The sequence below is a fragment of the Zalophus californianus genome, chromosome 14 (assembly GCF_009762305.2).
Source record: "Zalophus californianus isolate mZalCal1 chromosome 14, mZalCal1.pri.v2, whole genome shotgun sequence".
NCBI classification, from domain to species: domain Eukaryota; kingdom Metazoa; phylum Chordata; class Mammalia; order Carnivora; family Otariidae; genus Zalophus; species Zalophus californianus.
Window position 1 is genome coordinate 17768077 of NC_045608.1, and position 27866 is coordinate 17795942.

General features: G+C 42.4%; 1 protein-coding gene across 2 annotated transcripts in view; it reads right to left on the reverse strand.

Moving 5' to 3' along the window:
- The window catches only part of CORO1C (coronin 1C), a 76588-nt gene extending 52430 nt beyond the window's left edge, over positions 1 to 24158 (reverse strand). The window contains exon 1 of one of the 2 annotated variants that reach the window (XM_027576157.2): positions 23119 to 23243. In XM_027576157.2, coding sequence (XP_027431958.1) covers positions 23119 to 23179 — 61 coding nt within the window. In that variant the 5' untranslated portion in view covers positions 23180 to 23243. Of the gene's footprint in view, positions 1 to 23118; positions 23244 to 24025 lie in introns of those variants that run through there. The other variant, XM_027576158.2, reaches the window with a different exon arrangement.
- Positions 24159 to 27866: the final 3708 nt, after the last annotated feature.

A 27866-nucleotide genomic window follows, 5' to 3' on the forward strand; every position in this document is an offset into this window, starting at 1 on the left:
GGAAGCCTGGCTGGCTCAGTTGGTAGAGCATAGGACACCTGATCTCAGGGTTGTGAGTTCAACCTCCCACGGTAGGCATGGAGCCTACTTTAAAAAAAAAAAAAAAAAAGCAATACTCCCCAAATTGATCTACAGATTTAATGCAATCCCTATCAGAATCTCAGCTGACTTCATAGAAATTAACAGATTCTAAAATTCATACAGAATTGCAAGGGAACCCAAAATAACCAAAACAACCTTGAAAAAGAACAAATTGGCAAGATCCATACTTTCTGATTGCAAAACTTACTACAAAGCAATGAAAATCAAGACAGTGATGTACAAGAAGGACAGACATACAGATCAATGGAATGAAATTCAAAGTCCAGAAATAAATTCATACATCTTTGGTCAAGTGATTTGCAACAAGAGTGCCAAAACCATTCAATGAGGAAAGGAAAGTCTTCAACAGAAGATGCTGGGACCACTGGACAGCCACTACAAAAGAAGTTGGACCCTGACCTACACCTTACAAAATAATTACTTCAAAATGGATCAAAGACATAATTGTAAAAGAATTAAAACTATGAAACTCTTGGAAGAAAACACAGAAGTAAATCTTCATGACCTTGGATCTGACAAAGGATTCTTAGATATGACACCACCAAAAGCACAAGCAACAAAATAAAAAGATAAACTGGATTTTATCAAAGTTAAAAACCTTTGTGATTCAAAAGATACCATCAAGAAAGTGAAAAGACAATCCACCAGAATGGAAGAAATTTTTTGCAAATCATATATCTGATAAGGCACCTCTATCTAGAATATATAAGAATTCCTACAATTCGGGTGCCTGGGTGGCTCAGTTGGTTGAGTGAATGCCTTCAGCTCAGGTCATGATCCCGGGGTCCTGGGATCAAGTCCCTGGTTGGGCTCCCCTGCTCTGAGGGGAGCCTGCTTCTTCCTCTCCCTCTGCCTGCCACTCCCCATGCTTGTGCTCTCTCTCTGTCAAATAAATAAATAAAATCCTAAAAAAAAAAAAAGAATTCCTACAATTCAATAATAGACAAATAATCCAATTTAAAGAGGAGCAAAGAACTTGAATAGATATTTTTCCAAATCAGATATACAAATGTCCAATAAGCACATGAAAAGATACTGCACATCATTAGTCATTAAGGAAATTTAAATCACAACCACAAAGAAATACCATTTCATGCCCACTAAGATGGCTAGAATCAAAAAGTCAGAGAGTTAACGGGTGTTATGAGGATGCAGAGAAATCAGAACTCTCATACACTACTAGCGGAATATAAAATGGTAGAGCTGTCCTGGAAAGCAGTCTCGCAGCATTTGAAATGATTAAACAGTTACCATATGACCCAGAAATCCACTCCTAGAAATACACCCCAAAGAACTGATATTCAAACACATATTTATATGTGAATGCTCTTGGCAGCATATTCACAGTAAGCCAAAGAGAAGAAACAACCCATAGGTTGGAGACTCATTAGATGAATGGGAAAACAAAATGTGGTATACCCATACAGTGAAATATTATTTAGCAATAAAAACGAATGAAGTGGTAATACACACTACAACTTGAGGAAATTTAAAAATATTATGCTGAGTAAATCACAAAATCCCAACCACAAAAGTCTACATATTATGATTCCATTCATATAAAGTCCAGAATAGGCAAATTGACAGATAAAGAAAGTAAATTAGTGGTTGTTTGGCAGGGGGTGGGGAAGGAAGATGACAACAAGGGAATAAAAAGTTACAGCTAACAAGTACAGGGTTTCTTTCTGAAGTGATGAAAATGTTCTAAAATCAACTGTGGTAATAGCTGTATATACCTGTGAATACGTATACTAAAAACCATTGAACTGTATGTTTTAAATGGGTGAACTGTATGGTATGTGAATTATAACTGACCCTTGAACAACATGGGTTTCAACTGCACGGGTGCACTTGCAGATTTTTTTCAATAAATACAGTACAGGACTGTAAAATGTATTTCCTCTTCCTTATAATTTTCTCAGTAACACTTTCTTTTCTCTAGCTTACTCTACTGTAAGAATACAGACTATAACATTTAACATATAAAATATGTGTTAATTGACTATGTTACCGGTAAGGCTTCCAGTCAACAGTAGGCTGTTAATAGTTAAGTTTTGGGGAGTCCAAAGTTATACACAGATTTCTGACTGCACAAGGGGTCAGTGCCCCTAACCTCCATGTTGTTCAAGGATCAACTGTGTATCTCAACAAAGCTGTTTTTAAAAATATCTGCAAAGTACCTAGCATAGACTCTGAAGCATAGTGAGCACTGTCCAGTAAGTGTTAGCCATTATTATTGAAGAGTCCCCTAACAGGTTTCTCTACCTGAGGGGAAAAGAGCTAATTAATTCCCTACTGATTATGGGCCAAGAGTATAACTTCACGCAAGAGAACTAGCATCAGTTATCATACACCCTTTACAAAGTTTTATGTTCTCCTACCTTAGCACAGTATTTACTACATTTCAATTTCCCCGCAAAGGAAAAAATAAGATCTATCTCAACTTCTCAACTCCCCTGCATTATCAAATGGCATTAGTGTTTCACTTTTTTAAATGCTCAGCTATGAATTTCCAAATTAAGATGTCATTTCATCCAACCTTAGGAATTTTTGTTAAATAATCTTATCCTAAATTATACAACTAAAGTATCCCCCAAAACTAAAACACTTTATAAAGAAATCTAATTTTCAATTAAATTAAAAAGAATAAATGAAAAAATCCTAAACTAATACAATAGACACAAAGTCCAAGGAAATACTAGTTATAATTTTAAATTTCTTTGCAGAGTCCAATCTTGGAGAAGTTGCCTGCTCATTAGGTCTTTCAAGTACAAACTCTTAAAAATGCATAGGGCCTTTTCTTTGCAATTGTAGGATCAGCAGCAGCAGTAGAGGGAGAAGATGTAGCAATAAGTCATTCATTAAGCAAATCAAAGAAAGAAATGTTTAGAAACTTCAAAATAAATTGACTTTAGATGTGAGAAAATGCAACATGGTTTTTAATTTCCACAAAATGTAGGAATTACAAACCTTACTTAAGGCCTTATAATATGAAAGTTATTATTCTACCCACAAATCTAACAAGACTGGGACTATCCTAAAATGGATTTCATTGTAATAAAAACTGATGTCTTTGAAAGACAATGTAAGAACACGTTGAGAGCAGAGGCTCAACTATGAAATGCTCTCTCTGGGATTTAGTTGAAACACCTACTTTATTTTATTTTAATTTTTATTTTTTAAAGATTTTATTTATTTATTTGACAGAGACAGCGAGAGAGAGAACACAAGCAGGGGGAGTGGGAGAGGAAGAAGCAGGCTTCCCGCTGAGCAGGGAGCCCAATGCGGGGCTCGATCCCAGGACCCGGGGATCATGACCTGAGCTGAAGGCAGACACTTAACGACTGAGCCACCCAGGCGCCCCTATTTTATTTTACTTTTAAAGATTTATTTATTTATTTGAGAGAGAGATCACGAACAGGGGGAAGGGCAGATGGAGAAGCAGACTCCCTGCTGAGCACGGAGCCCAACACAGGACTCGATCCCAGCAACCCAGGATCATGACCTGGGCTGAAGGAAGATACTTAAGCGACTGAGCCACCCAGGTGCCCCTCAAACCCCTACTTTAGAAACATGGGCAGTCATCTCTACTGCCCAAGTCACCAAGTAATACTGAAGGACAGGAAAGAGTTAGGGTTAGGTCTTGACTGTCCAGTGACTACCATAATACATTTTTTTTTTAATTTTTTAAATCTTTCCTGTGGTTGCCATGCTGCATTTATAATCCCCAAGACTTACTTATCTTGTAATTGCAAGTCTGTACTTTTGGATCACCTTCACCCATTTCATCCACCCCCTCCCCCAACTTCTGGCAATCACTGTTCTGTTTCTAAGTTCTGTTCTGGGTTTTTTTTGTTTGTTTGTTTTTGTTGTTGCTGTTAAAGTGGGGCATCTGGGTGGCTCAGTCAGTTAGGCATCGGGTTCTTGATCTCAGCTCAGGTCAAGATCTCAGGGTCGTGAGATCAAGCCCCGTGTTAGGCTCTGTGCTCAGTGGGGAGTCTGCTTGAGATTCTCTCCCCCTCCCCCAGCCGTGTGCACACACTCTCTAAAATAAATAAATCTTTAAAAAAAAATAATGTAAGTGATATCATACAGTATTTCTCTGTCTGACTCATTTCACTTAGCATAATACCCTCAAGATCCACCCATGTTGTCACAGATGGCAGAATTTCTTTTTATGACTGAACAATATTCTATCATATATGCATACACATACATATTTATATACATACATACATACATTATATACATATATATATTCAACAGATGAACTGAAAAGATGATGTATGTGTGTATATATACACACACATACACACACATATACATATACACATACCACATCATCTTTATCAATTCATCTGTCGAAGGCACAGGTTGTTTCCAATTTTTGCTATTGTAAATAATGCTATAATGAACATGAGGGTACATATGCCTTTTCAAGTTAGTGATTTCATTTCCTTTGGATAAACACCCAGAAGTGGAATTGCTGGATCATAAGGTAATTTTAATCTTTTGAGGACCCTCCATAATAGTTGCACAAATTTACATTTCCACAAAGATTTCTACTGAGTTGATAATATACTCCTGTTTTTGCTTCAAATAAAACCTAAAAGCTGACTATTGACATTCACAATACTTAATAGCTCATCTAAGGAAACAAAAAAAAAATTTTCTTTACATGTTGAGTGATCATCCAAACTAAGAACAAGCTGTTAAAAATAAGGTCTATCTTGGGGCGCCTGGGTGGCTCAGTCGTTAAGCATCTGCCTTCGGCTCAGGTCATGATCCCAGGGTCCTGGGATCGAACCCCAGATCGGGCTCTCTGCTCAACGGGAAGCCTGCTTCTCCCTCTCCCACTCCCCCTGCTTGGGTCCCCTCTCTCTCTGTCTCTCTGTCAAGATAAATAAATAAAAATTCTTAAAAAAAAATAAGGTCTATCTCTATGGTTTAGGGACTTATTTTCTTTTAAAGATTTTATTTTTAAAAGTAATCTCCATACCCAACATGGGGCTTGAACTCACAACCCTGAGATCAGGAGTTGCACACTCTACTGACTGAGCCAGCTAGGTGCCCCAAACTTATGTGTCAGAGGAAAGTTTGCAAAAAATCATACTCAGAATAAAACTTGCGTATTACAGTCAGTTAATAATCCTCAACCTCTAGGAGAGTGTAAAGTCTTAAGGTACTGCCAAGTTATACCTAGAAAATTTATTTCATAGGCCATACAAGAAATGTGTTGCGTGTTAGGACGAAAAAATGTAGACAAGACAGGGTGTTTATACTGTAATAGTACCAAATAAAATACACTCAAAACACCTGAGTAAATGTTACTACATTTTCTCTATTCTGTCTACTTCCATCAATCTCATAAAAAATGACCACAATTTTGACATTTTCCTGTTTATTGAGAAGTTATCTGTTTAAAGATTCCAGCAGATGTATTTCTATGGTTCATATGAAAGGAAACACATCCTGCTAGGAACACATACAGGAAAACCCCTACTAGGAGCAAAATCCTGCCCAGCACATTTGCTGAGACTATTCCAGAGCATCAATTACTCCAGTGCTCACAGTGTTCCCTTGCCAGCAGCAACCGCAGGAAGACTCCAGAATGTCCCAAGAGGGAAAGAACATGTTCCCTCTAAGTTGCTGCTTTAATGGCAGGCACTTTTCAATGTGGGAGAGATCGGATGCATTATTTAAAAGAAAATGACAGGGGCGCCTGGGTGGCTCAGTCGGTTGAGCGTCTGCCTTCGGCTCAGGTCATGATCCCAGGGTCCTGGGATCGAGCCCCGCATCGGGCTCCCTGCTCCGCGGGAAGCCTGCTTCTCCCTCTCCCACTCCCCCTAGCTTGTGTTCCCTCTCTTGCTGTTTCTCTCTGTCAAATAAATAAATAAAATCTCAAAAAAAAAATAAAATTAAAAAAAATAAAAGAAAATGACAGGTAAGATCGTGGATGAGGAAACATATGTCCTAAAATCAGCTATTTAAATGGCAATACGAACAGCTAAAATTGCTTTTAGGAACCTGAAAATGGAATATGTAAGCCTATGTAGAATACACATTCACAAGAGAGCAGACACCCAAAGCAAATATGGGAGGTGCTATGATTAAATACAAAAATTCAATATTCATCATTTCTGGATATGAGATGGCTGAGCTGTTTTGAAGTCTCTTAAATAAAATCTACCAGTGACACTCGAATTCATCTAACAAATCATTTTAACCGCAGCCAATTCTTTAACAGATTCATATGTGACACATTCCAAGAAAAAATATGCCTAATTTACCTACTTTAATAGAAGTTGTTTTAAAAAGGAAGAAAAAAGACCACATGCAACATTTCTTATAAAGCACAACAGAAAGTCAGATACACAAAAGACCTCATACACAGCAGCTATGGCTAAAAGAGATGTGGACTCCACTAATGACATGTAGGTGCTGGAAAAAAAATGTTTTGTTTTTTTTTCCTAGAAAAATAGCTGACCACTTAAGACAACTGACTGCAAGTATGGAACAGCCTTGATGTTGATTCAATTTATTTTGACATCGAGAATGGTAAGAACAAAGGGGGGAGGGAGTTCACCCTCATTCCTGCCTTCCAAGTAGTTTCGTCCCATTACCATTATTCATCCAAGTAATAGGCAAGATACCAAGAAGGAGGCATCAATTATAAATGTACTTTGTTTCGATTCAATGACCCATTACCCATTATCATTTTAGTTTTTAAATCTTTCCAGGAATGAAAAAAAAGAAAACACAAGTAAGATCCACCAAGAAGCATCCAGGCTCAGTCCTCACAGAAGCCTGGAGTGGAAAAGGTTCCAAAGCTCAGCAATTCCAGGCCCTTCATCTTCGGCACAGAAACATTATGTGACTTGCCCGAAGATAAAAAGACTTCTAGAGAGACACAACGACCTTGAACCACAAAGTACAGGGCAGTTCAACTTTCCACCCCCTGAACTTTCATACTTTTTCAATGGTTAACTCCCCATCATACATACAATTTGGCTTTCCCATGTCAGCCAATATGCCACTCAGAGCTCTTTTGTGGGGTGCTGCCTCCACAGTTCACAGTTCCACTTGGCCTGTTTGTGCAATTTTTAAATATGAAATTGCATTTTGCTCACATTTTATAAAATATAGGAACTGGTTGTAAACACTCAAAGACAAAGACAGAGAGACAAACAGCATTAACATGCCAAAGGAAGCAAATCTTTACTTTTGATTGAAAATCCTTAGGCTTTATGCCAGAGGGCTAAGCGCTCTCTGGTCTAAGAGAACAGCACAAAAGGACATGCATAAAAAGCTAGAAATCCATATATCAAGGACAATTTCTAACAGGTTTATACTTTTTAAAGCTTTCTAAGAAAAGAACTCTTACTTTTACCTTTTGCAATTTTGTAGTCATTTTACGAACCTGTTACAGAGAGAAGCTAGGGATTCCTGATGGTGACGTAAACACTGATGAGTTGGAGTAGAATGGGAAGCTATGAAAATGACTGCTAAAAATGAAGTCTGATGAGAAATGAAATGAGCTATAGAACATAAATCAAATCACCACAAGGTACACTTCAAACATCTCACAATTTCATGTCAACTATAGCTCAATAAAGCCAAAATTTTAAAAATGAAATCAGCATATGAGCAGCAAAATAGCAACATATAAAGATCCTAAATGCAAAAAATAAAAATCTTCAAATTAACTCCCACACTTGAATTAGAGACCCTTTATCAACTAAAAGATGCCCTAACAGGGCCTGTAACTTACTTATAATAAATAATAATGACATTACAGAAATTGTACGGGTGCTAAAACACGAGTTATAAGGTTTTAGGGGTCCTCTCTGGCTCTTCAATGACAGAAATATATTTTTTTTACTGCACTATCAAAATAAGAGATTTTTTTCCTATGATCATGTGCAAGGATGATGTGTTTACTATGCCTCATATTCTCCCAATTTGCTGCTTATCACCAGCATCTTCATAAACACAGTCACCTCTCCCCAGCCCTGGAGCTTTGAAAAAGAATTGCGTAAGAAACCTCCCTCACAGAGCCAGAGAGGCAGGCACTACCGGCCCAGAGAACACTGTGGATGGGATTCAGAGGCTGCACCATCTCCCTCAAGGGTACCACAGGAGACTAGTCTCAGAAGCTGAAACTCTTCTCATCAAAGAGCCAAAATAATCCAAGAGTTCTCATAACAACTGCAGCACTTTTGCAGACATGACTGACCCAGCAAACTCACTTATAATGATGAATGTGTTTCGAAATACTCTCTATACCTACGACCTACTTCTCTTATCAACAACTGGTAAAAAGCACACTGTATGATTGTTCAAACTTGCTAAGTCTGTTTCTCCCACTAAGTCAAATGGAGTTACTCCTGTAATTCTTTGCCACTGAACTTGTACCAGGAAATGAAATTACTGGATTTCCGGATCTTTTGGGGGTTTTTAAAAGACATTTTTATGAAGACCTTCATAAGGGTAGTCATAGGCAAAACCAGCAATGTCAAAAACCAAAGTAATCACCTTTCACTGAAGAATCTGTCTTCCCTTTTTAATACCCTGTACCCTGGGCAGTGACTAAACATACACTCCTAACAATGTTTCAAGGGAACAGCAATATAGAGTGGGAAAACTCTGGCTTAGATGCAACACGCAAGTTTATCCTGGCACAGTTACTTAACCACTAAATCATTTTTGTCTTATGGCTGTTGGTTTCTTCATCTACAAAATGGGCAACTACCATGTTATTATTCTAGGGATCCTATTGTAATCTGAAGCCTACAAATCGATACAAAATGCTTATTTCATTGGGATCCAGTCCACAACCCTCTAATAAATGGCACACAATTCACTGAGAACTCAGTTACTAGCACTCACAGGGTTATACACACAACACATACACTCAGCTGTGAATGCTGAGTAGATCTTTAATCCTTGTCATTCATCATTCATTTATTCAAATATTTATTGAGCTTTGATCATGTGCTTGGCATCATGCTAGACATGGCAGACACAATGCTGAGCAAGGAGACCCAGCCCTAGCTCTCATGCAGCTTACAATCTGCTGGAAGACACACATCATAATCAAATATTCACCCTAACATTAATGTGCTGCTGTGACAAATGTTGGGATACAGAAGTGCAGACAGAGGAGTCAACAGCCAGGGCAAAGAACCACCTCTTAGTAGTAGCTTCAAAGAGCCTTCTCTCGGGACGCCTAGGTGGCTCAGTTGGTAAAGAATCTGCCTTCGGGGTACGTGCACCCCAATGTTTATAGCAGCAATGTCCACAATAGCCAAACTGTGGAAAGAGCCAAGATGTCCATCGACCGATGAATGGATAAAGAAGATGTGGTATATATACACAATGGAATATTATGCAGCCATCAAAAGGAATGAGATCTTGCCATTTGCAACGACGTGGATGGAACTGGAGGGTGTTATGCTGAGTGAACTAAGTCAATCAGAGAAAGACATGTATCATATGACCTCACTGATATGAGGAATTCTTAATCGCAGGAAACAAACTGAGGGTTGCTGGAGTGGTGGAGGGTGGGACGGATGGGGTGGCTGGGTGATAGACATTGGGGAGGGTATGTGCTACCGTGAGTGCTGTGAATTGTGCAAGACTGTTGAATCACAGATCTGTACTTCTGAAACAAATAATGCAATATATGTTAAGAAAAAAAAAAAGAAGTTAGCAGGAGGGGAAGAATGAAGGGGAGTAAGTTGGAGGGGGAAACGAACCATGAGAGACAATGGACTCTGAAAAACAAACTGAGGGTTCTAGAGGGGAGGGGGGTGAGGGGATGGGTTGGCCTAGTGATGGGTATTAAAGAGGGCATGTTTTGGGTGCCTGGGTGGCTCAGTTGGTTAAGCGACTGCCTTCGGCTCAGGTCATGATCCTGGGGTCCCAGGATCGAGTCCCGCATCAGGCTCCCTGCTCAGCAGGGAGTCTGCTTCTCCCTCTGACCTTCCTCCATCTCATGCTCTCTCTCTACCATTCTCTCTCTCTCTCAATAAATAAATAAAAATCTTTAAAAAAAAAAGATGTTTTAAAAAAAAAAGAGGGCATGTTTTGCGTGGAGCACTGGGTGTTATGCACAAACAACGAATCATAGAACACTACATAAAAAACTAATGATGTAATGTATGGTGATTAATATAACAATAAAAAATTTAAAAAAAAAAGAATCTGCCTTCAGCTCAAGTCATGATCCCCAAGTCCTGGGATCGAGTCCTGCATTGGGCTCCTTGCTCAGCAGGGAGCCTGCTTCTCCCTCTGCCTACCTCTCCCCCTGCTTGTTCTGTCTCTCTGACAAATAAATAAAATCTTAAAAAAAAAAAAAAGCCTTCTCTCTACAAGTAGGGTGTTTGAAAAGAGAAAAAAATAGGGAAAAAATTCAAATTACTTATTGTCCCTTTTCAGATTACTAACTGGAGTCATGGCTTTAAAATTAAGTACTCTGCCCACAGACATACCCAGAGCTTGAAGGTAAACATACTGAGCATGCAATTTCAAAATGAAATTAACACTATTTAAATATAAATCTATGTCTCCACAATTTTCAGACATCCTATAGAAATAGGAAAGTATAACTCTTAAAAATCTTACCACCTTAGGGCAAATCACTTTGTCTGATCCTTTTTGGTAAAAATACAAACTATTTCCTTATCTGCACACCTCTCTTCAAAAGGAGTAGGGGACAAAAACCCCACAGAATATCAATATCTACAACAAACTACAAGAAACAGGCAGGTGTAATTTCACTGAGGAAAATGCAGTTACTAGCAAATAAATACTTTCCCACCACCCACTACCTTCCAAAGACCTCAGTTCTTGAGGAAAAATTATCATACATCCCATTTCACCAATAAAATGAAAATACCTCCAGGGAAGTGAGACAAACAAATAAAGCCCTCTTTGAGGAGGAAACAGTTGGGCTAAGTATTTGGGGAGTGAATATTCTATTACAAGAAGCTTTTAGTAGCCTTAGCTGGCAAAACTATAACACAACCCCCAAATCTATTTTCCTTCCAAACTGTATGAAGATTTGAAAAGAAAATCACAGTCAATTCTTTATGTTAAATTAACTGGACTGAATAATAGAACTAAAAGAGAAATGCTATATGCCTCAAAAGAAAGTAGGAAGAATCCTCTTTAAAGCATTTTGGGTAGAAGACTAGCATAAAGATCAGGGGGCTCCCCATCCTTAATACTCTTTTAAAAGACTGCATTTATAAGAGACAAGCAAAAAAAAACATTTATAGTTAGTAGTAATCTCTAAAACCTGCCAGAAATACAGACACACACACACAAACGCGCGCGCGCGCGCACGCACACAAATGCAATTACAAAACTTTTTTTTTTTTAAAGGTAGTCTCAATGCTCAATGTGCTATTTGAACTCATGACTATGAGAACAAGAGTCAATTGCTCTGGACACCTAGGTGGCTCTGGACACCTAGGTGGCTCAATCGGTTAAGTATCTGACTCCATTTCTGCTCAGGTCATGATCTGAGGGTTGTGAGACTGAGCCACAGCAGGCTTCCCGCTGGGTGTGTTGCTGCCTAAGATTCTCTCTTCCCCTCTCCCTCCCCACCTCCCTGTGTGGGCACGCCCTCTCGCGTTCTCGCTCTATTAAAAAAAAAAGAGAGAGAGAAAGTCATATGCTCTACCAACTGAGCCATCCAGGCGCCCCTACAGAACAATTCTTATGATATGATCACTTATCACAACTACAAAACAATTCTTTCTTTGTGATCACATATCACAATTACAAAACAAATTTTTTGTGATCATGCATCACTAATACAATATAAACCAAAGCCTATGGTTTTTCAAATTTTAATAATGCACAAATGAGGGCACCTGGGTGCCTCAGTTAAGAGACACTTAACTTTGGCTTGGGTCATGATCCCAGGGTCCTGGGATCGAGTCCTGCATTGGGCTCCCTGCTCAGCGGTAAGCCTGCTTCTCCCTCTCCCTTTGCTGCCCCCTTGCCTGTACGCTCTCTCTCTGTGTCACATAAATAAATAAAAATCTTTTTCAAAAAAAATGCACAAATGAACCCCCAAATGACTCAACAGCTGGAATAGTACATAATTTGCCCTATCTTAATTTACCCAGTTCTTGTCAATTTCTCAAGTCAAATGAAGGCAAACACATTAAAACCTTGGAGCCCAGGAGCCCCTGAAAAGGGCTGATAGCTGTTCTGTGATTCCCCTGGGGCTGGCCTGAAGGCCCCTCAGGATCCACTGGGGACACTTAACAGGCAGTCAGTGCATTAAAGGATAAGAAACTTGAGAGGAAAAAGACAGGAAAGGGAAGCTCAATTTTTTCCATGTCTACCTTAACTTCAAATCCTCATCTTGATACAAATTATGGTTCTCCTCATATCTCATCAAAAACTCACAAGATGAAAGCATGCTTCCACTGGGATGTTACTTCAATTGCTTCTAAAATCAAAGCTGCTCACCAAATTACAAAACAAAGACCTGAAAACCCTAAGCTACCAATATTTTCAATGTATTCGAGAAGTCAGTTAAGTAAATTTGCAATGAAGTACCAATATGTAATGTCACCATTTTTCATCAGAATTCATGCTCTAAATAACCAGAGCTCCAAAATGTGCTTTGCAAATAAAACATATTTCAATAATCATGTACATAAACACACACACTTTGCTTACAGTATTTATAATGAAAATTATGGAGTTGGATTACCGTTAAATAATTTAATAAGCAAATGTTTACAATTAGTAATCCTTCCACACCACAGAAAACGTCCCCTTCATTACTTTCATCTTCTAGTAAAATGGGAAGACTGACCATCTCTATCACAAGTGTATCACGTAAAACTGAAATTCAATTATTCAACTAACATTTATTGGACACCTACTGTGTGCCAGACAGCATGCTGGGAATGGAGGCACAGAAAATGTAGGCTATTCTCTGCCTTTAAGGAATGTGAGAGATAGTGGTATTAGTGTTTATTTTCACAAAATGAAAATTAATTCCATACAGATATTTATTTTTAAATTTCTACTCATTTGACCCAAAATATAATTCATATTAGCAGAGAAATCATTAACACTAGTGACACTCACAATTACATTTTCATTTACCTTTGTAACTCCATATCTAAACTACATTTATATTTTACATACATAGAATATATATCCTATTACCATGACTTCCCACAATCTGGGCCATTTCCTCTATCCATCTTAAACTACTCCTCCTCTATTACACCTGTTCCAAATCAGCCAAGTGCTATTTTATACACCCTTAGGGCCTCAACCCCATGTCCCATAGATACTGACTCTCCAACACCTTGTCCTCTCAACTCCCACGGAGCTCAGTCCCCACATGGAATTCAGTATCGAGAATTATACACTTTAGGGGCACCTGGATGGCTCTGTCAGTAGAGACACGACTCTTGATCTCAGGGTTATAAGTTTGAGCCCCACATTAGGCGTAGATATTACTTAAAAAAACAAAAACAAAAACAAAAACAGGAGTTATACACTTGAGGACTAGAGGAAGCTTGTAACATTTTTTAAACTATTACACATTTTAAAAGCAAATAAAATACTTAATACATAAAAATGTTTGAATGAGTTCTTGGAAACCAAACAATCCAAACCCTTCAAAGAGGCAACAACAAAAAAGAGAGGTCAATTATTTCTCATTGTTTGAAGGGGCTTTTGGTAAGAGTTTATAAGGGACTAGAAATATAGAGACCAGTGCCTAGCTCTGGCCAGTACAAGCCGACCCAATTTACAGACATTACCCTGCCCTGATCCATTTCTCAAAGGTCAGAAAAACCAAGTCATTGCTAAAACTTAATACCCTTTCAAGAGCAGTTTCCAAAAGGAAAGAGAAAGAAAAAGGGACCATGAATATTTCAGGAAAGAAAAAAAACTTAGCAGATTAACTGTTTTAAAGGTAACAGGAAGAACTTTTCAAAAGCAGGCAAGGCTTCTTCCTGATTCCAGGTATCAAGAGCTAGCCTCTCTATATGGGCTCTCCCTGATCCCACGTCTTAGTTCAACTTTCCCCTTGAAACCTTGTTGCGCTAACTGAATGCCAAAATTTCAGAGAGATGATCTATTAATAGGAATATTCCTTTTTAAAAGTATTAATATTGGGGTGCCTGGGTGGTTCAGTTGGTTAAGCGTCTGACTCTTGATTTCAGCTCAGGTCATGATCTCAGGGTCATGAGATCAAGCCCCGAGTCTGGCTCCACGCTCAGTGTGGAACATGCTTAAGATTCTCTCTCCCTCTCCCCACTCTGCACTCTCTTAAAAAAAAAAAAATTAACAACAATAAAAATATTAATATTGTATCTCTGAAAGGCTAAAGGAATGTGAGGAAAATAATATAATTAGAGCCCACAGTCATCCTAGCACTGATTAACAGTGGTGGCCTAGTAGTGACTGTGGCCATCCAGGAACACATTAGTAGAAATGAATTTGAACCATTTGCTTTACTATCTTGAGGGAGATCAGCTTAACCAGGGGAGTCAAAGCTTCAAATGAAGGAGGATGAAGCCTGTGGAGGGTTGCCGGGGCAGGAGGCCACCAGATGCCAGGATAGGCTGGTGGGGGTAGAACATGGTTCCTTTCCTCTGTTTCACAGAACTCCACTATCACCATTAAAAGGTGAAAAACCTGTGCTGAAAATTAAACAGATTTCTTCAGTCTAGGCTGGGAACTTACCACCCACCACCTAGAATACTGAATCTATACCATAAATGCCATCTGAGTTTCAAATAACTGAGTTCAACTTTGGAACACAACTCTGGGGCGAGGACTGAATGTACCCAGTGCCTGCAAAACAGAAACTGTATCTGGGCTCTCAACCATTCAGTCTTAGAAAACCACATGCTTCACAACCATCCCTTGCAGGTGACACGTATTATTTGTTCCACTTGACAATTTCAGCCCAGTTGCATGCCAGGTATCTCTATGCAGTGTAAGAACAAAATGAAACTCAGAGTACTAAAAGAACCAAAAACTTCTAACTTATCTTTTCCTACAGTAGCACTGTGAAGCAGCAATGGCTCGGATAAGAGAGAAAGCCTAAGATGACTCTATTTCTAAAACAGACAACATGCATCCTATTAAATACCACCCGAAAGAGCTACGGCCTGCACTCCTTGGCTGAGACCCCTCTCTTGCTTGCCAAGAAAAACTAGGAAGACAATGTTAAGCTAAAGACACTGCTAACCACAAAATTAATTCACCACCTAGCTTGTAAAGTGACGGGTCTCCCAATAAATCCTTCCGCTTAAGGGAGAGGACAGCCCAAGTTTACATGTGTTTCTTGGTCACACACACGCAGCATCTGAGTTTTTATATTTGTAAGTCAGGCTCAATTCTTTAAGTTCCTAAGAATGAAAGGAATTAGAATCTTTAACTAGAAAAGAATGCTTGACCGTTATGGAAAGGAATTTAAGTATCTTTCATATGAAGTAAGCAAACAATGGTGATTAAACATTTGTCCTAAGGAGGAGGTGCTTTGTGAATTCTGTCAAGAAGCCCTACAATATCAAGAGTGGAAAATACCCCCTCAAAGGCTGCACTCTCCCAACACTTCCTTTCCCACATGTTTACGGCCTTTCACAAAACTGAAAAACTACATCTCTGTTCATTCAGGATGAAGACCTCAGCAGTTCTCAGAATATGGGGACACGCATCTGACTCCATAATGGGGCAAAGAAGGCTCTTGCACCAAACTGCCCTGTGCCCAGATTCCCAGTCTGTCTTGGTCCCGTGGAGCCAGAATGATCATACTGTGAAGCTGTGATCAACTTCTGCTAATCCTAAGGGGTTTTCACTATGCCTGTTACAATCTGTGTAGTTCCAGTACCCAGCATGTTGCTCCTGTCAAAATTAGCATTTTCATATGCATATGGTCTAATAGTGCCGATTATTCTGGCAAGACAAAATGCAAAGGCACCTTTGCATTGTTAATTGGTCTTTGAAACTTTTGAGATAAACACCTACAACCACTGTTTACTAACGGTCAGAGTATAAGATTGAGGAAATAAAAAGGGATTTTTTACGTTAAAACTAAGAAATCAAATCTACCAAAGGCTTATCCAAGAGATTCAGTGTATTTTTAAGTTCCCCAAAAATGCATCTAAAAAAACCTGAAATTCTGGACCAATCTTCATAGTGTAAATAAATACATGCACAATCTAAAGATGTTGAGAAAAGACACAAACATTGGTACAAACTACTGATAGCAGTGATAAACCGAAGAGGCAAACTGTGAGTAATCTGGCAAAAGACCATGGTGGAAGGTTAAGAGGGAGCTGGTGCATTCGGTCAAGGACTAAAAAGAGAAAGTCCATCAGGTTCACACTGTTTAAAAAAAAAAAAAAATTCACAAGACACTATAAATCAACATAACCAACTCTAAAAATGAATTTCACAAGACACATGGAAGGAGGTGGAAGGCAGTTGGGGGAAGAGGGATGGAACAGTTAAGTTCCTGATCTTGGGCAAGTCTCTCATATTCCTATGACAATAGTCCCTTCAACTGTTAAGAGGAATAAACCAACAAGGTACTTTCCGCTCCGGCTGTGATTCAGAATCACCAGGGAGCACAAGCCCAGGCAGATGTTATTTATAAAGGTCTACAGCTGATCCTCATGGATAGTCAAGAATGAAGACCTCTGGGGGCGCCTGGGTGGCTCAGTCAGTTAAGCATTGGCCTTTGGCTCAGGTCATGATCCTGGGGTCCTGGGATGGAGCCACGTGAATCCGGCTCTCTGCTCAGCGGAAACCTGCTTCTCCCTCTCCCTCTCCCTGCTGCTTCCCCTGCTTCTGCTCTCTCGCTCTCTGACAAATAAATAAAATCTTAAAAAAAAAAAAAAAAAGAATGAGGAACTCTGGAATTGAGAAATAATCTCCCAAACACCCTAAAATGATACATTCTTAAAAAGGTAGTAAGAGGGGCGCCTGGGTGGCTCAGTTGGTTAAGCGACTGCCTTCGGCTCAGGTCATGATCCTGGAGTCCCGGGATCGAGTCCCACATCGGCATCCCTGCTCGGCGGGGAGTCTGCTTCTCCCTCTGACCCTCTTCCCTCTCATGCTCTCTATCTCTCATTCTCTCTCTCTAATAAATAAATAAAATCTTTAAAAAGAAAAAAAAAAGGTAGTAAGATACTGGTGCTATATATGATCCATTTTCATAATTAATGTAGGCAATTTCATGACCAGAGGGGGAGGATATGTATTGTGAAATTACTGCCTTCAGTCATACAAAATATAAGCCCCCCTATATCCATCTGTATTCCACTTTCTCTCACTCTGACCTTTGCATTAATTTGACTTAATTTCTCTTTACTGTGGCAAAGAGGAGGAACCATTTTTGTTATTAATGTGAAATTTAAATGACAGGCCCAATTTAACATCCCATGTAGCTACTGAGGCTCTTTCCCACACAGAACGTTAGTTTATCACAACACTGCCATTCACATTATAACCAGATGAGGGTCTCAAGCACCGCAGTGCAATCTCTTTCCAAACCCTAAAAAGGTATCGATCTCTTCCAGGAACTAAACATTTTTCCTTAAAATATACAGACAGATTGAATACAATGGAGGTCTGAATAAGAGAAGCTTGTCTAAATAGACATTTCTAATTCAGATAGAAGGCAAAAACAAAACAAAACCCTGCCTCATCTTTAATGTTATCCTCCTAACCTAAAATTAGACATTTTCCCCCTCTTCAGTAATTCAACTTTGATTTGAAGTCTAAAATGCTGAGGTGGGAGTGGAAATCCATACATTAATAACCTAATTTCAGAAATAAAATGTATTAAACTTACTCTCTTTGATTCTCCCCAGTTCCATTCATTAACAGACATTAAGAGTGATGACAGAGGGAACACAAATTTATTCATGGTCTACTCGACAGCCCAGCAAGGCACCATCAGCACCCCTACACTACAGAAGAGAAGGCGGGCTCAGGGAGGTGGGGTAACTGGCAGTCACAGCTATTAAGAAGTGGAGCCAAGAGTGAAACCCAGCTCAGTCTAGCTCTAAACGCCTGCACCTTTTATTGCCTCAGTTTCTCTAAATATAAGACTCTCTTAGAGCAAGAACCTGCAAAAAAGTAGGGATGGCTCATTGAGCCTAAAGGGATGAAGAAATTTGAAATTTATTTTTCTTTTCTTTACTACCTTACCATAATCCAACCACTTCAATGAACACACAAAAAAAGAAATGTTCCCAAATGGCCAACTGGTCTCTCCTAATTCTCAAGATACTAACTGGGGGAGCCTGGGTGGCTCAGTCAGTTGAGCGTCCAATTCTTGATTTCAGCTCGGTCATGATCTTGGGGTCGTGAGATCGAGCCCCACATCAGGATCCATGCTCAGCATGGAGTCTGCTTGAGGTTCTCTCTCTCCCTCCCACTCTGGCACTCTCTCTCTCTCCCTCTCTTTAAATAAATAAATCTTAAAAAAAAAAAAAGAAAATGCTTAACTGGAGTATTTTAATGAAACTATTAAGAGTGAATATAGGAGCACAAAACATAACTAAAGACTACTAGAGTCAGACGCTCTGAGAGAAGCAAGAGAACATGAACCAAAGAATGAAAGGCAAGAAGGTGTGTGCCCTGAAAACCCAGTTTACACCCGTCATCAGGTGTACACAGGGGTGGTTCCAGGACTGACCGACTCAGTACCATCAGGACTGGCCTGATGCCTTTGGTGTGGCTAAATCATACCAAACTAAAACTGTTCCCTGGCCATCTGTCCTACTGAGAAGGCTGTGCACCAGTCATCACTGTTCATTAGGGGGAAAGAACCTGGATGAGAAGGTTCTGCCCTTGGGAAAATGTTTCAAACGCTCGGTTTTACATCTGAGCAATTTTTTGGCAAGAGCTGGACTTGGGTACCAGAAAGACAGATGGGGAATCGCCCCTGTATTTCATGTTACTTTAACACAGGCAACAAAGAGGTAAATAATCATCAGAGAAACCCACTGACCTCAAGATCTTTCCAATTAACTTCAATAATCCTTCATTCAGCAAATAACCCAAAAGACACTTGAGACCAAGCTGTGAGCAAGGGAATCTTGGTCTGCCTTCCATAGGAACTTCTGTCTCACATTCTGCCTTCTATGGAAGGCGCCTTTCAGACAGTAAGCTCAAGTTCAGGTCCATTTCCCCGTAGCAGACAGTAGTGATGAATGTCTGATGTGTGACGACAAGGACAATGTCTGCCTGCAGGGATGAGGTTTCATGGAGGATCCCAAAGGACAAGTGGGATTCAGCAGATGGGGGGGCGGGGCGGGTATTAGTAAATTCATCACAAGATTTGAAGGCTGGAAGTTTCAGGAAGTGGCAACAGAGATGAAAACATAGGAAGGAGAGTAGTGAGAGATGAGGCAGGCTGAAATCAGAGACACCTTGATCCACAACCACATGAAGAAGCCTGAAGTTTAACCACACACAAGAGGCGAAAAGCCACCAGAGGATTTAAACAGGGGAATGACATGTTCCTGATGAACCCTTTATGATCTAGAACGAATTTAAATCTTTCCCTAACCCTTTCACAGTTGGCTTTTAATTTATAGAACCAAAATATTGATGAGGATGTGATTTAAGGTCTAAGTAACATTTGTTTTTGTTTTTTTAAGATATTTATTTATTTGAGACAGAGAGAGAGAGCAAGAGAGCACAAGCAGAGGAAGGGGTAGGGGTGGGGAGAAGCAGGTTCCCTGCTGAGCAGGGAGCCTGATGAGAGGCTCAATCCTAGGACCCTGAGACCATGACCTGAGCCAAAGGCAGATGCTTAGTCAACTGAGCCACCCAGGTGTCCAAGGTCTAAGTGACTTCTAACTCCATTATCAACTGACTCCATTACTCATAAATTGGACTTCACCAAAATTAAAAACTTTTGTGCTTAAAAGGACACCATCAAGAAAGTGAAAAGGCAACTCACAGAATTGGAGAAAAATTTTGCAAATCATACACCTAATAAGATACTATATAATCTAGAATGTATAAATAACTCATAACAATAAACGGATAATCCAATTTAAAAATAAGAAAAGCATCTGAATAGAGATTTCTCCAGAGAAAATATACAACTGTCTGCTAATTACTTCAGAAGATGCTGGACATCATTTGCCATCAGGGAAATGCAAATCAAAACCACAATGAGATGATTCACACCCACCTAGGAGGGCTGGAGTCAAAAAGAGAATAACACTGTTGACAAGGATGTGGAGAAATTGAAACCTTTATACAATGCCAGTGGAATTGTAAAATGATGCAGCTGCTTTGGAAAACAGTCTGACAGTTCTCCAACAGTTAAACACAGAGTAACCAATATGACCCAGCAAGTCCCAAGAGAAATGAAAACAAGTCCACATAGAAACTTTTACAGGAATGTTCATAGCAGCATTATGTATAACAGCCAAAAGGGGAAAACACCCAAATGTCCATCAACTGATGAATGGATAAACAAAACCCGGTATATCCATACAATGGAGTATTATTCGACCATTAAAAAATATAGTACTGATACACTCTACAACATAAATAAACCTTGAAAACCCTTATACTTAATAAGAGACACAAAAGACCACATATTGAATGATCCCATTTATATAAAAAGTCCAAAATAGGCAAATCCACAGAGACAGAAAATAGGTTAGTGGCTGCCTAGGGCAGGGGAGGGAGGAGAGTAGGGGGGTTGGAGGACCGCTAATGGGTATAGGGTTTCTTTTTGGACTGATGAACATGCTCTAAAACTGTGGTGATGACTGCACAATTCTGTGAATATAATAAAAACCACTGAATTGTACACTTTACATGGGTGAATTGTATGGTATGTGAATTATATCTTAAAAAGCAGTTATAAAACAAAAAAAAGATTCCATTATGCATTACTGAAATACAAATAAGCTCTCAAACAGGAGTATAGGACCTTGTTCACTCATTCTAAAGAATCCAAACTAGGGCAAAGAAAACCCAAAGAGATTCTATTACTTGATTCTAGGTACTAGGTCATACTGAAATATTCATGAAGATTTCCATGTTTTAATACAGGAAAGACATGTTAAGTTGAAAAACACAGAGAAGTGTCAAAAAAGAGTTTTTATAACTCAGAAACAGGGTAACACAGGGAAGTCACCAAATGGAAAACAAACATGGATTTGTACCCTGCATATGCAAGAGGCACCCAAATTTATTACTGTTCCACCTCTGAAAAAGTCAAAGGTGAAACAGTCCAGTTAATAGTATCTGTTTCTAGGGGCATCTGGGTGGCTCAGTCAGTTGAGCATCTGCCTTCAGCTCAGGTCATGATCCTGGGCTCCGGGGATCAAGCCCCAAGTCCAGCTTCCTGCTTGGTGGGGAACCTGCTTCTCCCTCGGCCTGCTGCTCCCCTTCTTGGGCTCTCTCTCCCTCTGACAAATAAGTAAATACAATCCTAAAAAAAAAATCTGTTTCTAAAACACCAGTTTGTGACAAATCAAAGAATTAAGAAATAATTTGCCATTCCCAGTTACATAACTGAGAACTGAGAATTCACCCTTTTGAACATTCCATTTCACAGACATTGGAGTGATTCTCATCCTCATGGCTGGAGTGGATCCCAAAAGTGACAGGTGCATTAAACATAAAATGTAAATCAAAAAATCCAACAGTGTTTAAAAAGTACTATGTGCCACCATGAATCTAATCCTGAACTACATAAATAGACATAAATGCTGATTAGCAATCTGCAGGCAAAGTAACAAATGAACATGAAAAATTCAATGCTGTGTGCAGTGTGATAGCTCACTGCTATGTGTCCATTAAAATTCATCAGGCTTCAATGTACCTTCCACGAATAATCAAAAACAAATATGGATAAGGCACATTCTGCATTTGTCAAAAAGGTGTGTACCCTACCTTTATACCAATCTTTGTTCAATCCTCAGTACACATGACTATCCCTACCACAAAACACGGCATGTCATGGACGCCTAACATTTAACAGAATCCCCCATTTGTTTGTTTTTTTCAATTCCCCCCCAAGTAGTTATGCAACCTCTCAGACCCAAAGGTTACTACTAGACTTCACATCCTAACACTGTGTCTCTGAAATGTACCTCCACTCAAAAAAATAAAAAAAAAATAAAAATTACCTTCAAGTTAGTTTTATATACAAAATCAAATCCAAAACAGATTTTTCCCATTTCTTCAGTTTCACCAGGAATGCAGAAAGTGAAGTTATATAAACAGATATCTATTTGCCTTCACAAATGAACAGACGGTACAAAGCAACTGCTTATACTTAATCATGTTTTTGTCTATTCTACCAGGCCCTGGTGTCAGGAGAGAGTTCTGCCAGATAAGGACAATGAAATGCATTATTATATAGAGTGACTAAGAGCCCTACAAGTACTGTTTTAGAATGTAATCCCAGGCAGGACGGCTGCGGTAAAAGGGCCTAATATTTTGTGATAACTATTACCAAAAGTAAAGGCATTGGCCACCCAGTACCAATTTAAAAACACGCACTACATTCATTTCTATTTAAATGTCTTACAGGAAAGAAGGGCCTTTGTATCTTCCTATCCTGGGGGAGATGAACAACTTGCAATTTGCTTCTCACACTGAATCCCACGTTTGCAACATGTAGAGCAAGTACTTCAGACACCACAAAACAAGGGCAGCCAACATTAAGGCCAAATATAGGATGTGATTCTAAACCACGATGCAGTAAAGCCTACGTTTCCTTTTCCAGCGATCAAAACCCTTTGAACACTCCCAAAAAAGGACGTCAGGGCCAGCGCCTCCCTCCAAGAGGAAGCCCCTTTCTTCTCGGCTCTCCCTTGCAGCCTGCCACTTCCCCCAACACATTCAAATCATTTGAGAGACCGAGGGCTGGTGTGTGCGCGCCTGTGTGGACAGGCGGGAGAGCTGGGTTGCTGCATTTCACCCTCTACATCCGACCTCACCCCCAGTCATTTAGGCGCAGCGGAGCCCCACCTGCACCTCGCTCCTTTTGACTGCGTCCCTCGCCAGCTGCTCCGCTATTAGGGGAGGACATCTCTGAATCACCGGGTTCACTCCGATGCTCCAGGCCCCGGACCCTGCAGCGTTCCGGCTCCGTTCTTCCCCTCCCAACCCCCTTTCCAGTCCCGGCCCTCCCAGCCCGCCGCTCCCACCGCCCGGCTCATCCCTCTTCCCAAGCCGCCCCCGCCCACATTACTCCAGTTCTAGCCGCGCCCCGCCCTTCCCGACCCCCGAGCTAGATCTTCAGGGCCCGGAGGGGCCTCGCACCCACAGCCAGCCACCCTCAGGCTGGACCGCCGCCCTCGCCCCTCCCACGCAGGGCCCCAGCTCGCCCTGGCCCCACGTGAGCCCGGCCCCTGCCCACCCCCCACCCCCGACCCACTGGCTCCCTGGGGCGGCTCAAACCCCGCCCCCAGGCCCAGCGCCCCGGGGCTCGGCGCCCTAGCCCCGAATAGCCCCTCCCCACTCCAGACCCCACCCAGCCAGGCGGGTCCCCAACCCCTAAAACCCTTCCCCCGGCAGCTCCGCCCCACCCGACCCGCGGTTCCTCACCCCGCCGAGAGGCGTCTGAACCCCCGAAAGCCTCCCCTGGGCAGCCTCCTCCCCACAGGGACCCCGGTTCACCCTCCCCAGGCCAAGCGGTTCCGTCCCGAACCTCCCGCGAGCAGCCCCTGCTCCAATCCGCTGCACACCAGCCGGGGGAGGGGGGCCCCGGACCAAGGGTCCGCCCCGCGCGCGCCCACCACAGCCCACTCCCCTCCACCGAGCCCTGCTCCACATCCCGCAGGCTCCTGTCAGCCGGCGCGCCGGCACATGCTGAGAGGACCGGTCGGCCCGCCGGCTCGCTCACGAGCGGTCCCGCCAGGCGCGCGCTGCTCACCAGGGCCGAGGTGCCTGAGGCGCCGCCGCCGCCGCCGAAGTCCCCGCTGCAAAGCCGGGCGAAACCTCTAACCGCTGCCGCCTCCCGCCTGGCACTGAGCGCCGCGCGGAGGAGGGGCGCGGGCAGCCGCCACAGCCTCTGCCGCCGCACGCAGGCCCCGCCCCCGCGCCGCACCGCGCCCAACCAAAGGGTCCGCGGGCTGCGGCCCGCCACGCCCACTTCCGGAAGGGGAAGCCCGCTTCCCACCCCTGGTTCCATGCCCCACTCTCGTTAGCGCCCCCTCTGGTCTCGCCGAGGGATGCCGGTTCGCTGCGGAGGAAGGCGGTACCCAAGCACACGCACCGCCCACTAGTCAACTAGCCGGAGAGCCACGCCCCTGGGCGCTCCTGAGCCACGCCCGCTGCTCCTCAGAACCGGGAGCGGCGTTCTTAGAGCTCCGCCCACTGACCCGCTTGGCTCTGCAGGGCCACATCGCCCGGCTGCTCAACGATTCTTCCAGAGCCCCTCAAAACCGGAACATCAGCTCCTCTGAGCCCGCCCACTGCCCCATCCAAACCCTTAGCCGGCCTCCTGGCTCCCTAAGCCCGCCTCCCCGCCCATTGCTTCCGAACTGGCCCAACGGCGCCACGAAACCCCGCCCCGCTGCTAGAAGCCCTACCCGCGGACCCCAACCCGATTCTCGGCGTCACAAGCCCCGCCCACTGCCTATCTAAATCCTTAAATCTCCAAGCCCCGACCGAATTCTCGAACTCCCGCCTTTGCCATCCGAAGTTCCGCCCCTGCTCTCCATCACACCCTCCCACCACTACCTCCGGGGACTGCTAGCGCTCCAGCCCTCCCTCCACTTTCCATTGTCGCATTCCCAGCACTGGGTGGCTGCCCCTGGGTGGAACACGCCACTCCACACGGAGGTCCCGTCTTGACCCCATTTCGCAGGTGAGGAACAGGGTTCTTCCCTTCCTTGTGCTGGCCAAAGTCCCTCACCCGTTTGCTCCATAGCTGGGCCGCGCAGGCCAAAGAGCAGCGGAGTCCCAGCTTTGCCACTGTCAGACTGTGTGTCCTGGGTCAGTTCCCTTCACCTCTTCGGGCCCGACGTTCCTGATCTTTAGCGTGAAGTTCTCCTGTTACTTGCCAGAGCCCCTTTCGAAAATACCAAGTTCTGAAATACCAAGATGTGGGGAAACTGGACCTGAGGAACTGAATGAACAAAGCAGGCCCGCCTAGGGCTGGTTACTTCCCAAAGCAAGGCATCTTTGCTGTTCACGGGGTGGGGTGGGGGGGTGAGTTTTGATTTTAAGCCTTAGCCTCAGAAATCTGTGTTATGTAAATTATGGCCCACCTGAACCAAAAGAGCTATAACAGTAACTTACCTATCCTCTCTAGGCCTCAGTTTCTCTATCAGTAAAATAGGGACTGTAGCAGCCACTCCTGGAAGGATTCCCTGAGCTTAGTAATGCACTTGGCAGGGTGACTAACTTGTGATGAGCCCTCAACAAATGGTACCCGATGCTGCTACTGCTGGGCCTCAACAAAGTGGAGGGGTGAGTTTCGTTTTGCCTTCAAGCAGCCACTAACAGGAGCTCCCTTTCCACAGCAACACTTGGCTACTAACGTCGTTTAAATGAGAGATGAAGTTGGTGAAGCACCTGATGCAGTGGCAGGCATTTGGCCACGCACAAAAACCACTGGCTGTTATCATGATTCCTATTTTTAGTGAAGCAAGGGCATTGTTAGCAGCGGAGTTCTGAGTGGTTTGGGGGAAATGAAGGTTGATGCAAGTGCTTTGCGAAGGAACCGGGAACCAAACTGGCTTACTCTTTGGAAAGATTATTGTTAACATTTAACATCGCTTATATATGTCAGGCACTATCTGAGTGCTTTGAACACAAAATCTCCTGAAATTCCTCCAACAATCCTGTGGCTACAAAAACAATTATTTTTTCTTAAGATTGTATTTATTTGAGAGAGAGCAGGAGCAGGGGGGAGGGGCAGAGGGAGAAGCAGACTCCCCACTGAGCAGCTGGACAGATGACTCGGGGCTTGGATCCCAGAACCCCGAAATCATGACCTGAGCCAAAGGCAGATGCTTAACTGACCGAGCCAGGTGCCCGTACAAAAATGATTCTTAATCCCCATCTATAAAGGTGAAGAAAATAAGAAGTTAATTTAATTGCTCAAGGTCACACAACTTGAGCCAGGCAGAGCTAAAGGTAGAACCCACATCCCTCTAATGGCAGAATCTGCACCCTCTGCCAGTTAGTCATTCCATTAAACTGCCTCTATGGCAGCAAGAAAGAATAGAAAAAACAGGGACTTTGGATCCTGGTGGCCTTCAAGCTCTTCTACTTACCCACCGTGTGACTTTGGGCAAGTCATATTCTCTTCTCTGGGCTTACTCTCTTTATACAGTGGGGTTCATCCAATTGCTTACTTCAGAGTGGGGTTTTAAAGATTCAAGGGTCTAAGATTCAATGAATTAAGGCACGGCAAAGCATCCAGCACAGTGTCTGTCACACAGCAGATGTTTAAAACTTGTTGATTCACGGGGTGCCTGGGTGGCTCAGTTGTTAAGCGTCTGCCTTCGGCTCAGGTCATGATCCCAGGGTCCTGGGATCGAGCCCCGCCTCAGGCTCCCTGCTCCGCGGGAGGCCTGCTTCTCCCTCTCCCACTCCCCCTGCTTGTGTTCCCTCTCTTGCTGTGTCTCTTGCTGTCAAATGAATAAATAAAATCTTAAAAAAAAAAAAGAAAGAAGAAAAAGAAAAACTTGTTGATTCACTTACCCCAGTTTTTTCAATGATGAAATTAGAAGCAAAATTTTCCATGACACCCATTTCCCCTAGATGACACCACCAGAGAGCAACCACGGAATACACTGAGAAAGAAAGTTCCCGAGGCCTTTGCCTTCCAGGTGCCTGTTTCAATTCCTGGGTTGGGAGTCGTGATTCTTGCACAAGAAACAAGGCCACCTCACCACCCCACCCCACACCTGCCCTGAATGTGGTCAGCTTAGAGCTGCTACTCCCAGAAATAGCAGGAAGATTGTGTAACCCTTTGCTGGGAGAAAACCCCGCATCTCCCTGTTCTTGAATCCACAGCAATGCCTTTGTGAGCCTGAAGGTAATGAAGTTACCCTAGTTCTGCCCAAGCTGGCTCTTAAATGAAAGGACTCCGTCCAGGTGAGATGCTGGATTTTAGAAACTTTTGCCAGTGGTTTCTGAAGTGACCTAAGACGTGTGCTAGATGAAGAGGAATTGAATGATCAGGAAAAATAAGAGGGATTCCAAACGCTACACGCTACAGGTGCACCAGCTCATGTATGCCGAAGAAAGGATTATGAGGCCTGCATTTGGAGCTCCTCAGCACATCATGTTTCTGGTTTCTCTTTGTATCAAATGGGGACATGAGTCTTGGGTTGCCCGGGCAACCTGGAAGCTGAGTGAATTAGCCCTGTGGAAGCATTAACAAATAATAATATTAAATACATGAGAGACTGGAAACTCCTAGAGTAATCTCAGCAGGCAAGACCCCTAATTGAGTGACAGAAGAGGACAAAGCTCAAAGAATATTAAAATTCACGCTACCTCGATAAATCTCGATTCTCACTGCTTTGAGTACCTCTTTCTGCAAACTAGGAGCTGGAAATGAGTGGCTACAGATGGATTGCCTTTTTTATTTTATTTTTTAAATTTTTTAAAAAGATTTTATTTATATGACAGAGAGAGAGAGCGCACAAGCAGGGGGAGCAGCGAAGGGAGAGGGAGAAGCAGGCTCCCTGCTGAGCAAGGAGCCCGGCGTGGGGCTCAATCCCAGGACCCTGGGATCACGACCAGAGCTGAAGGCA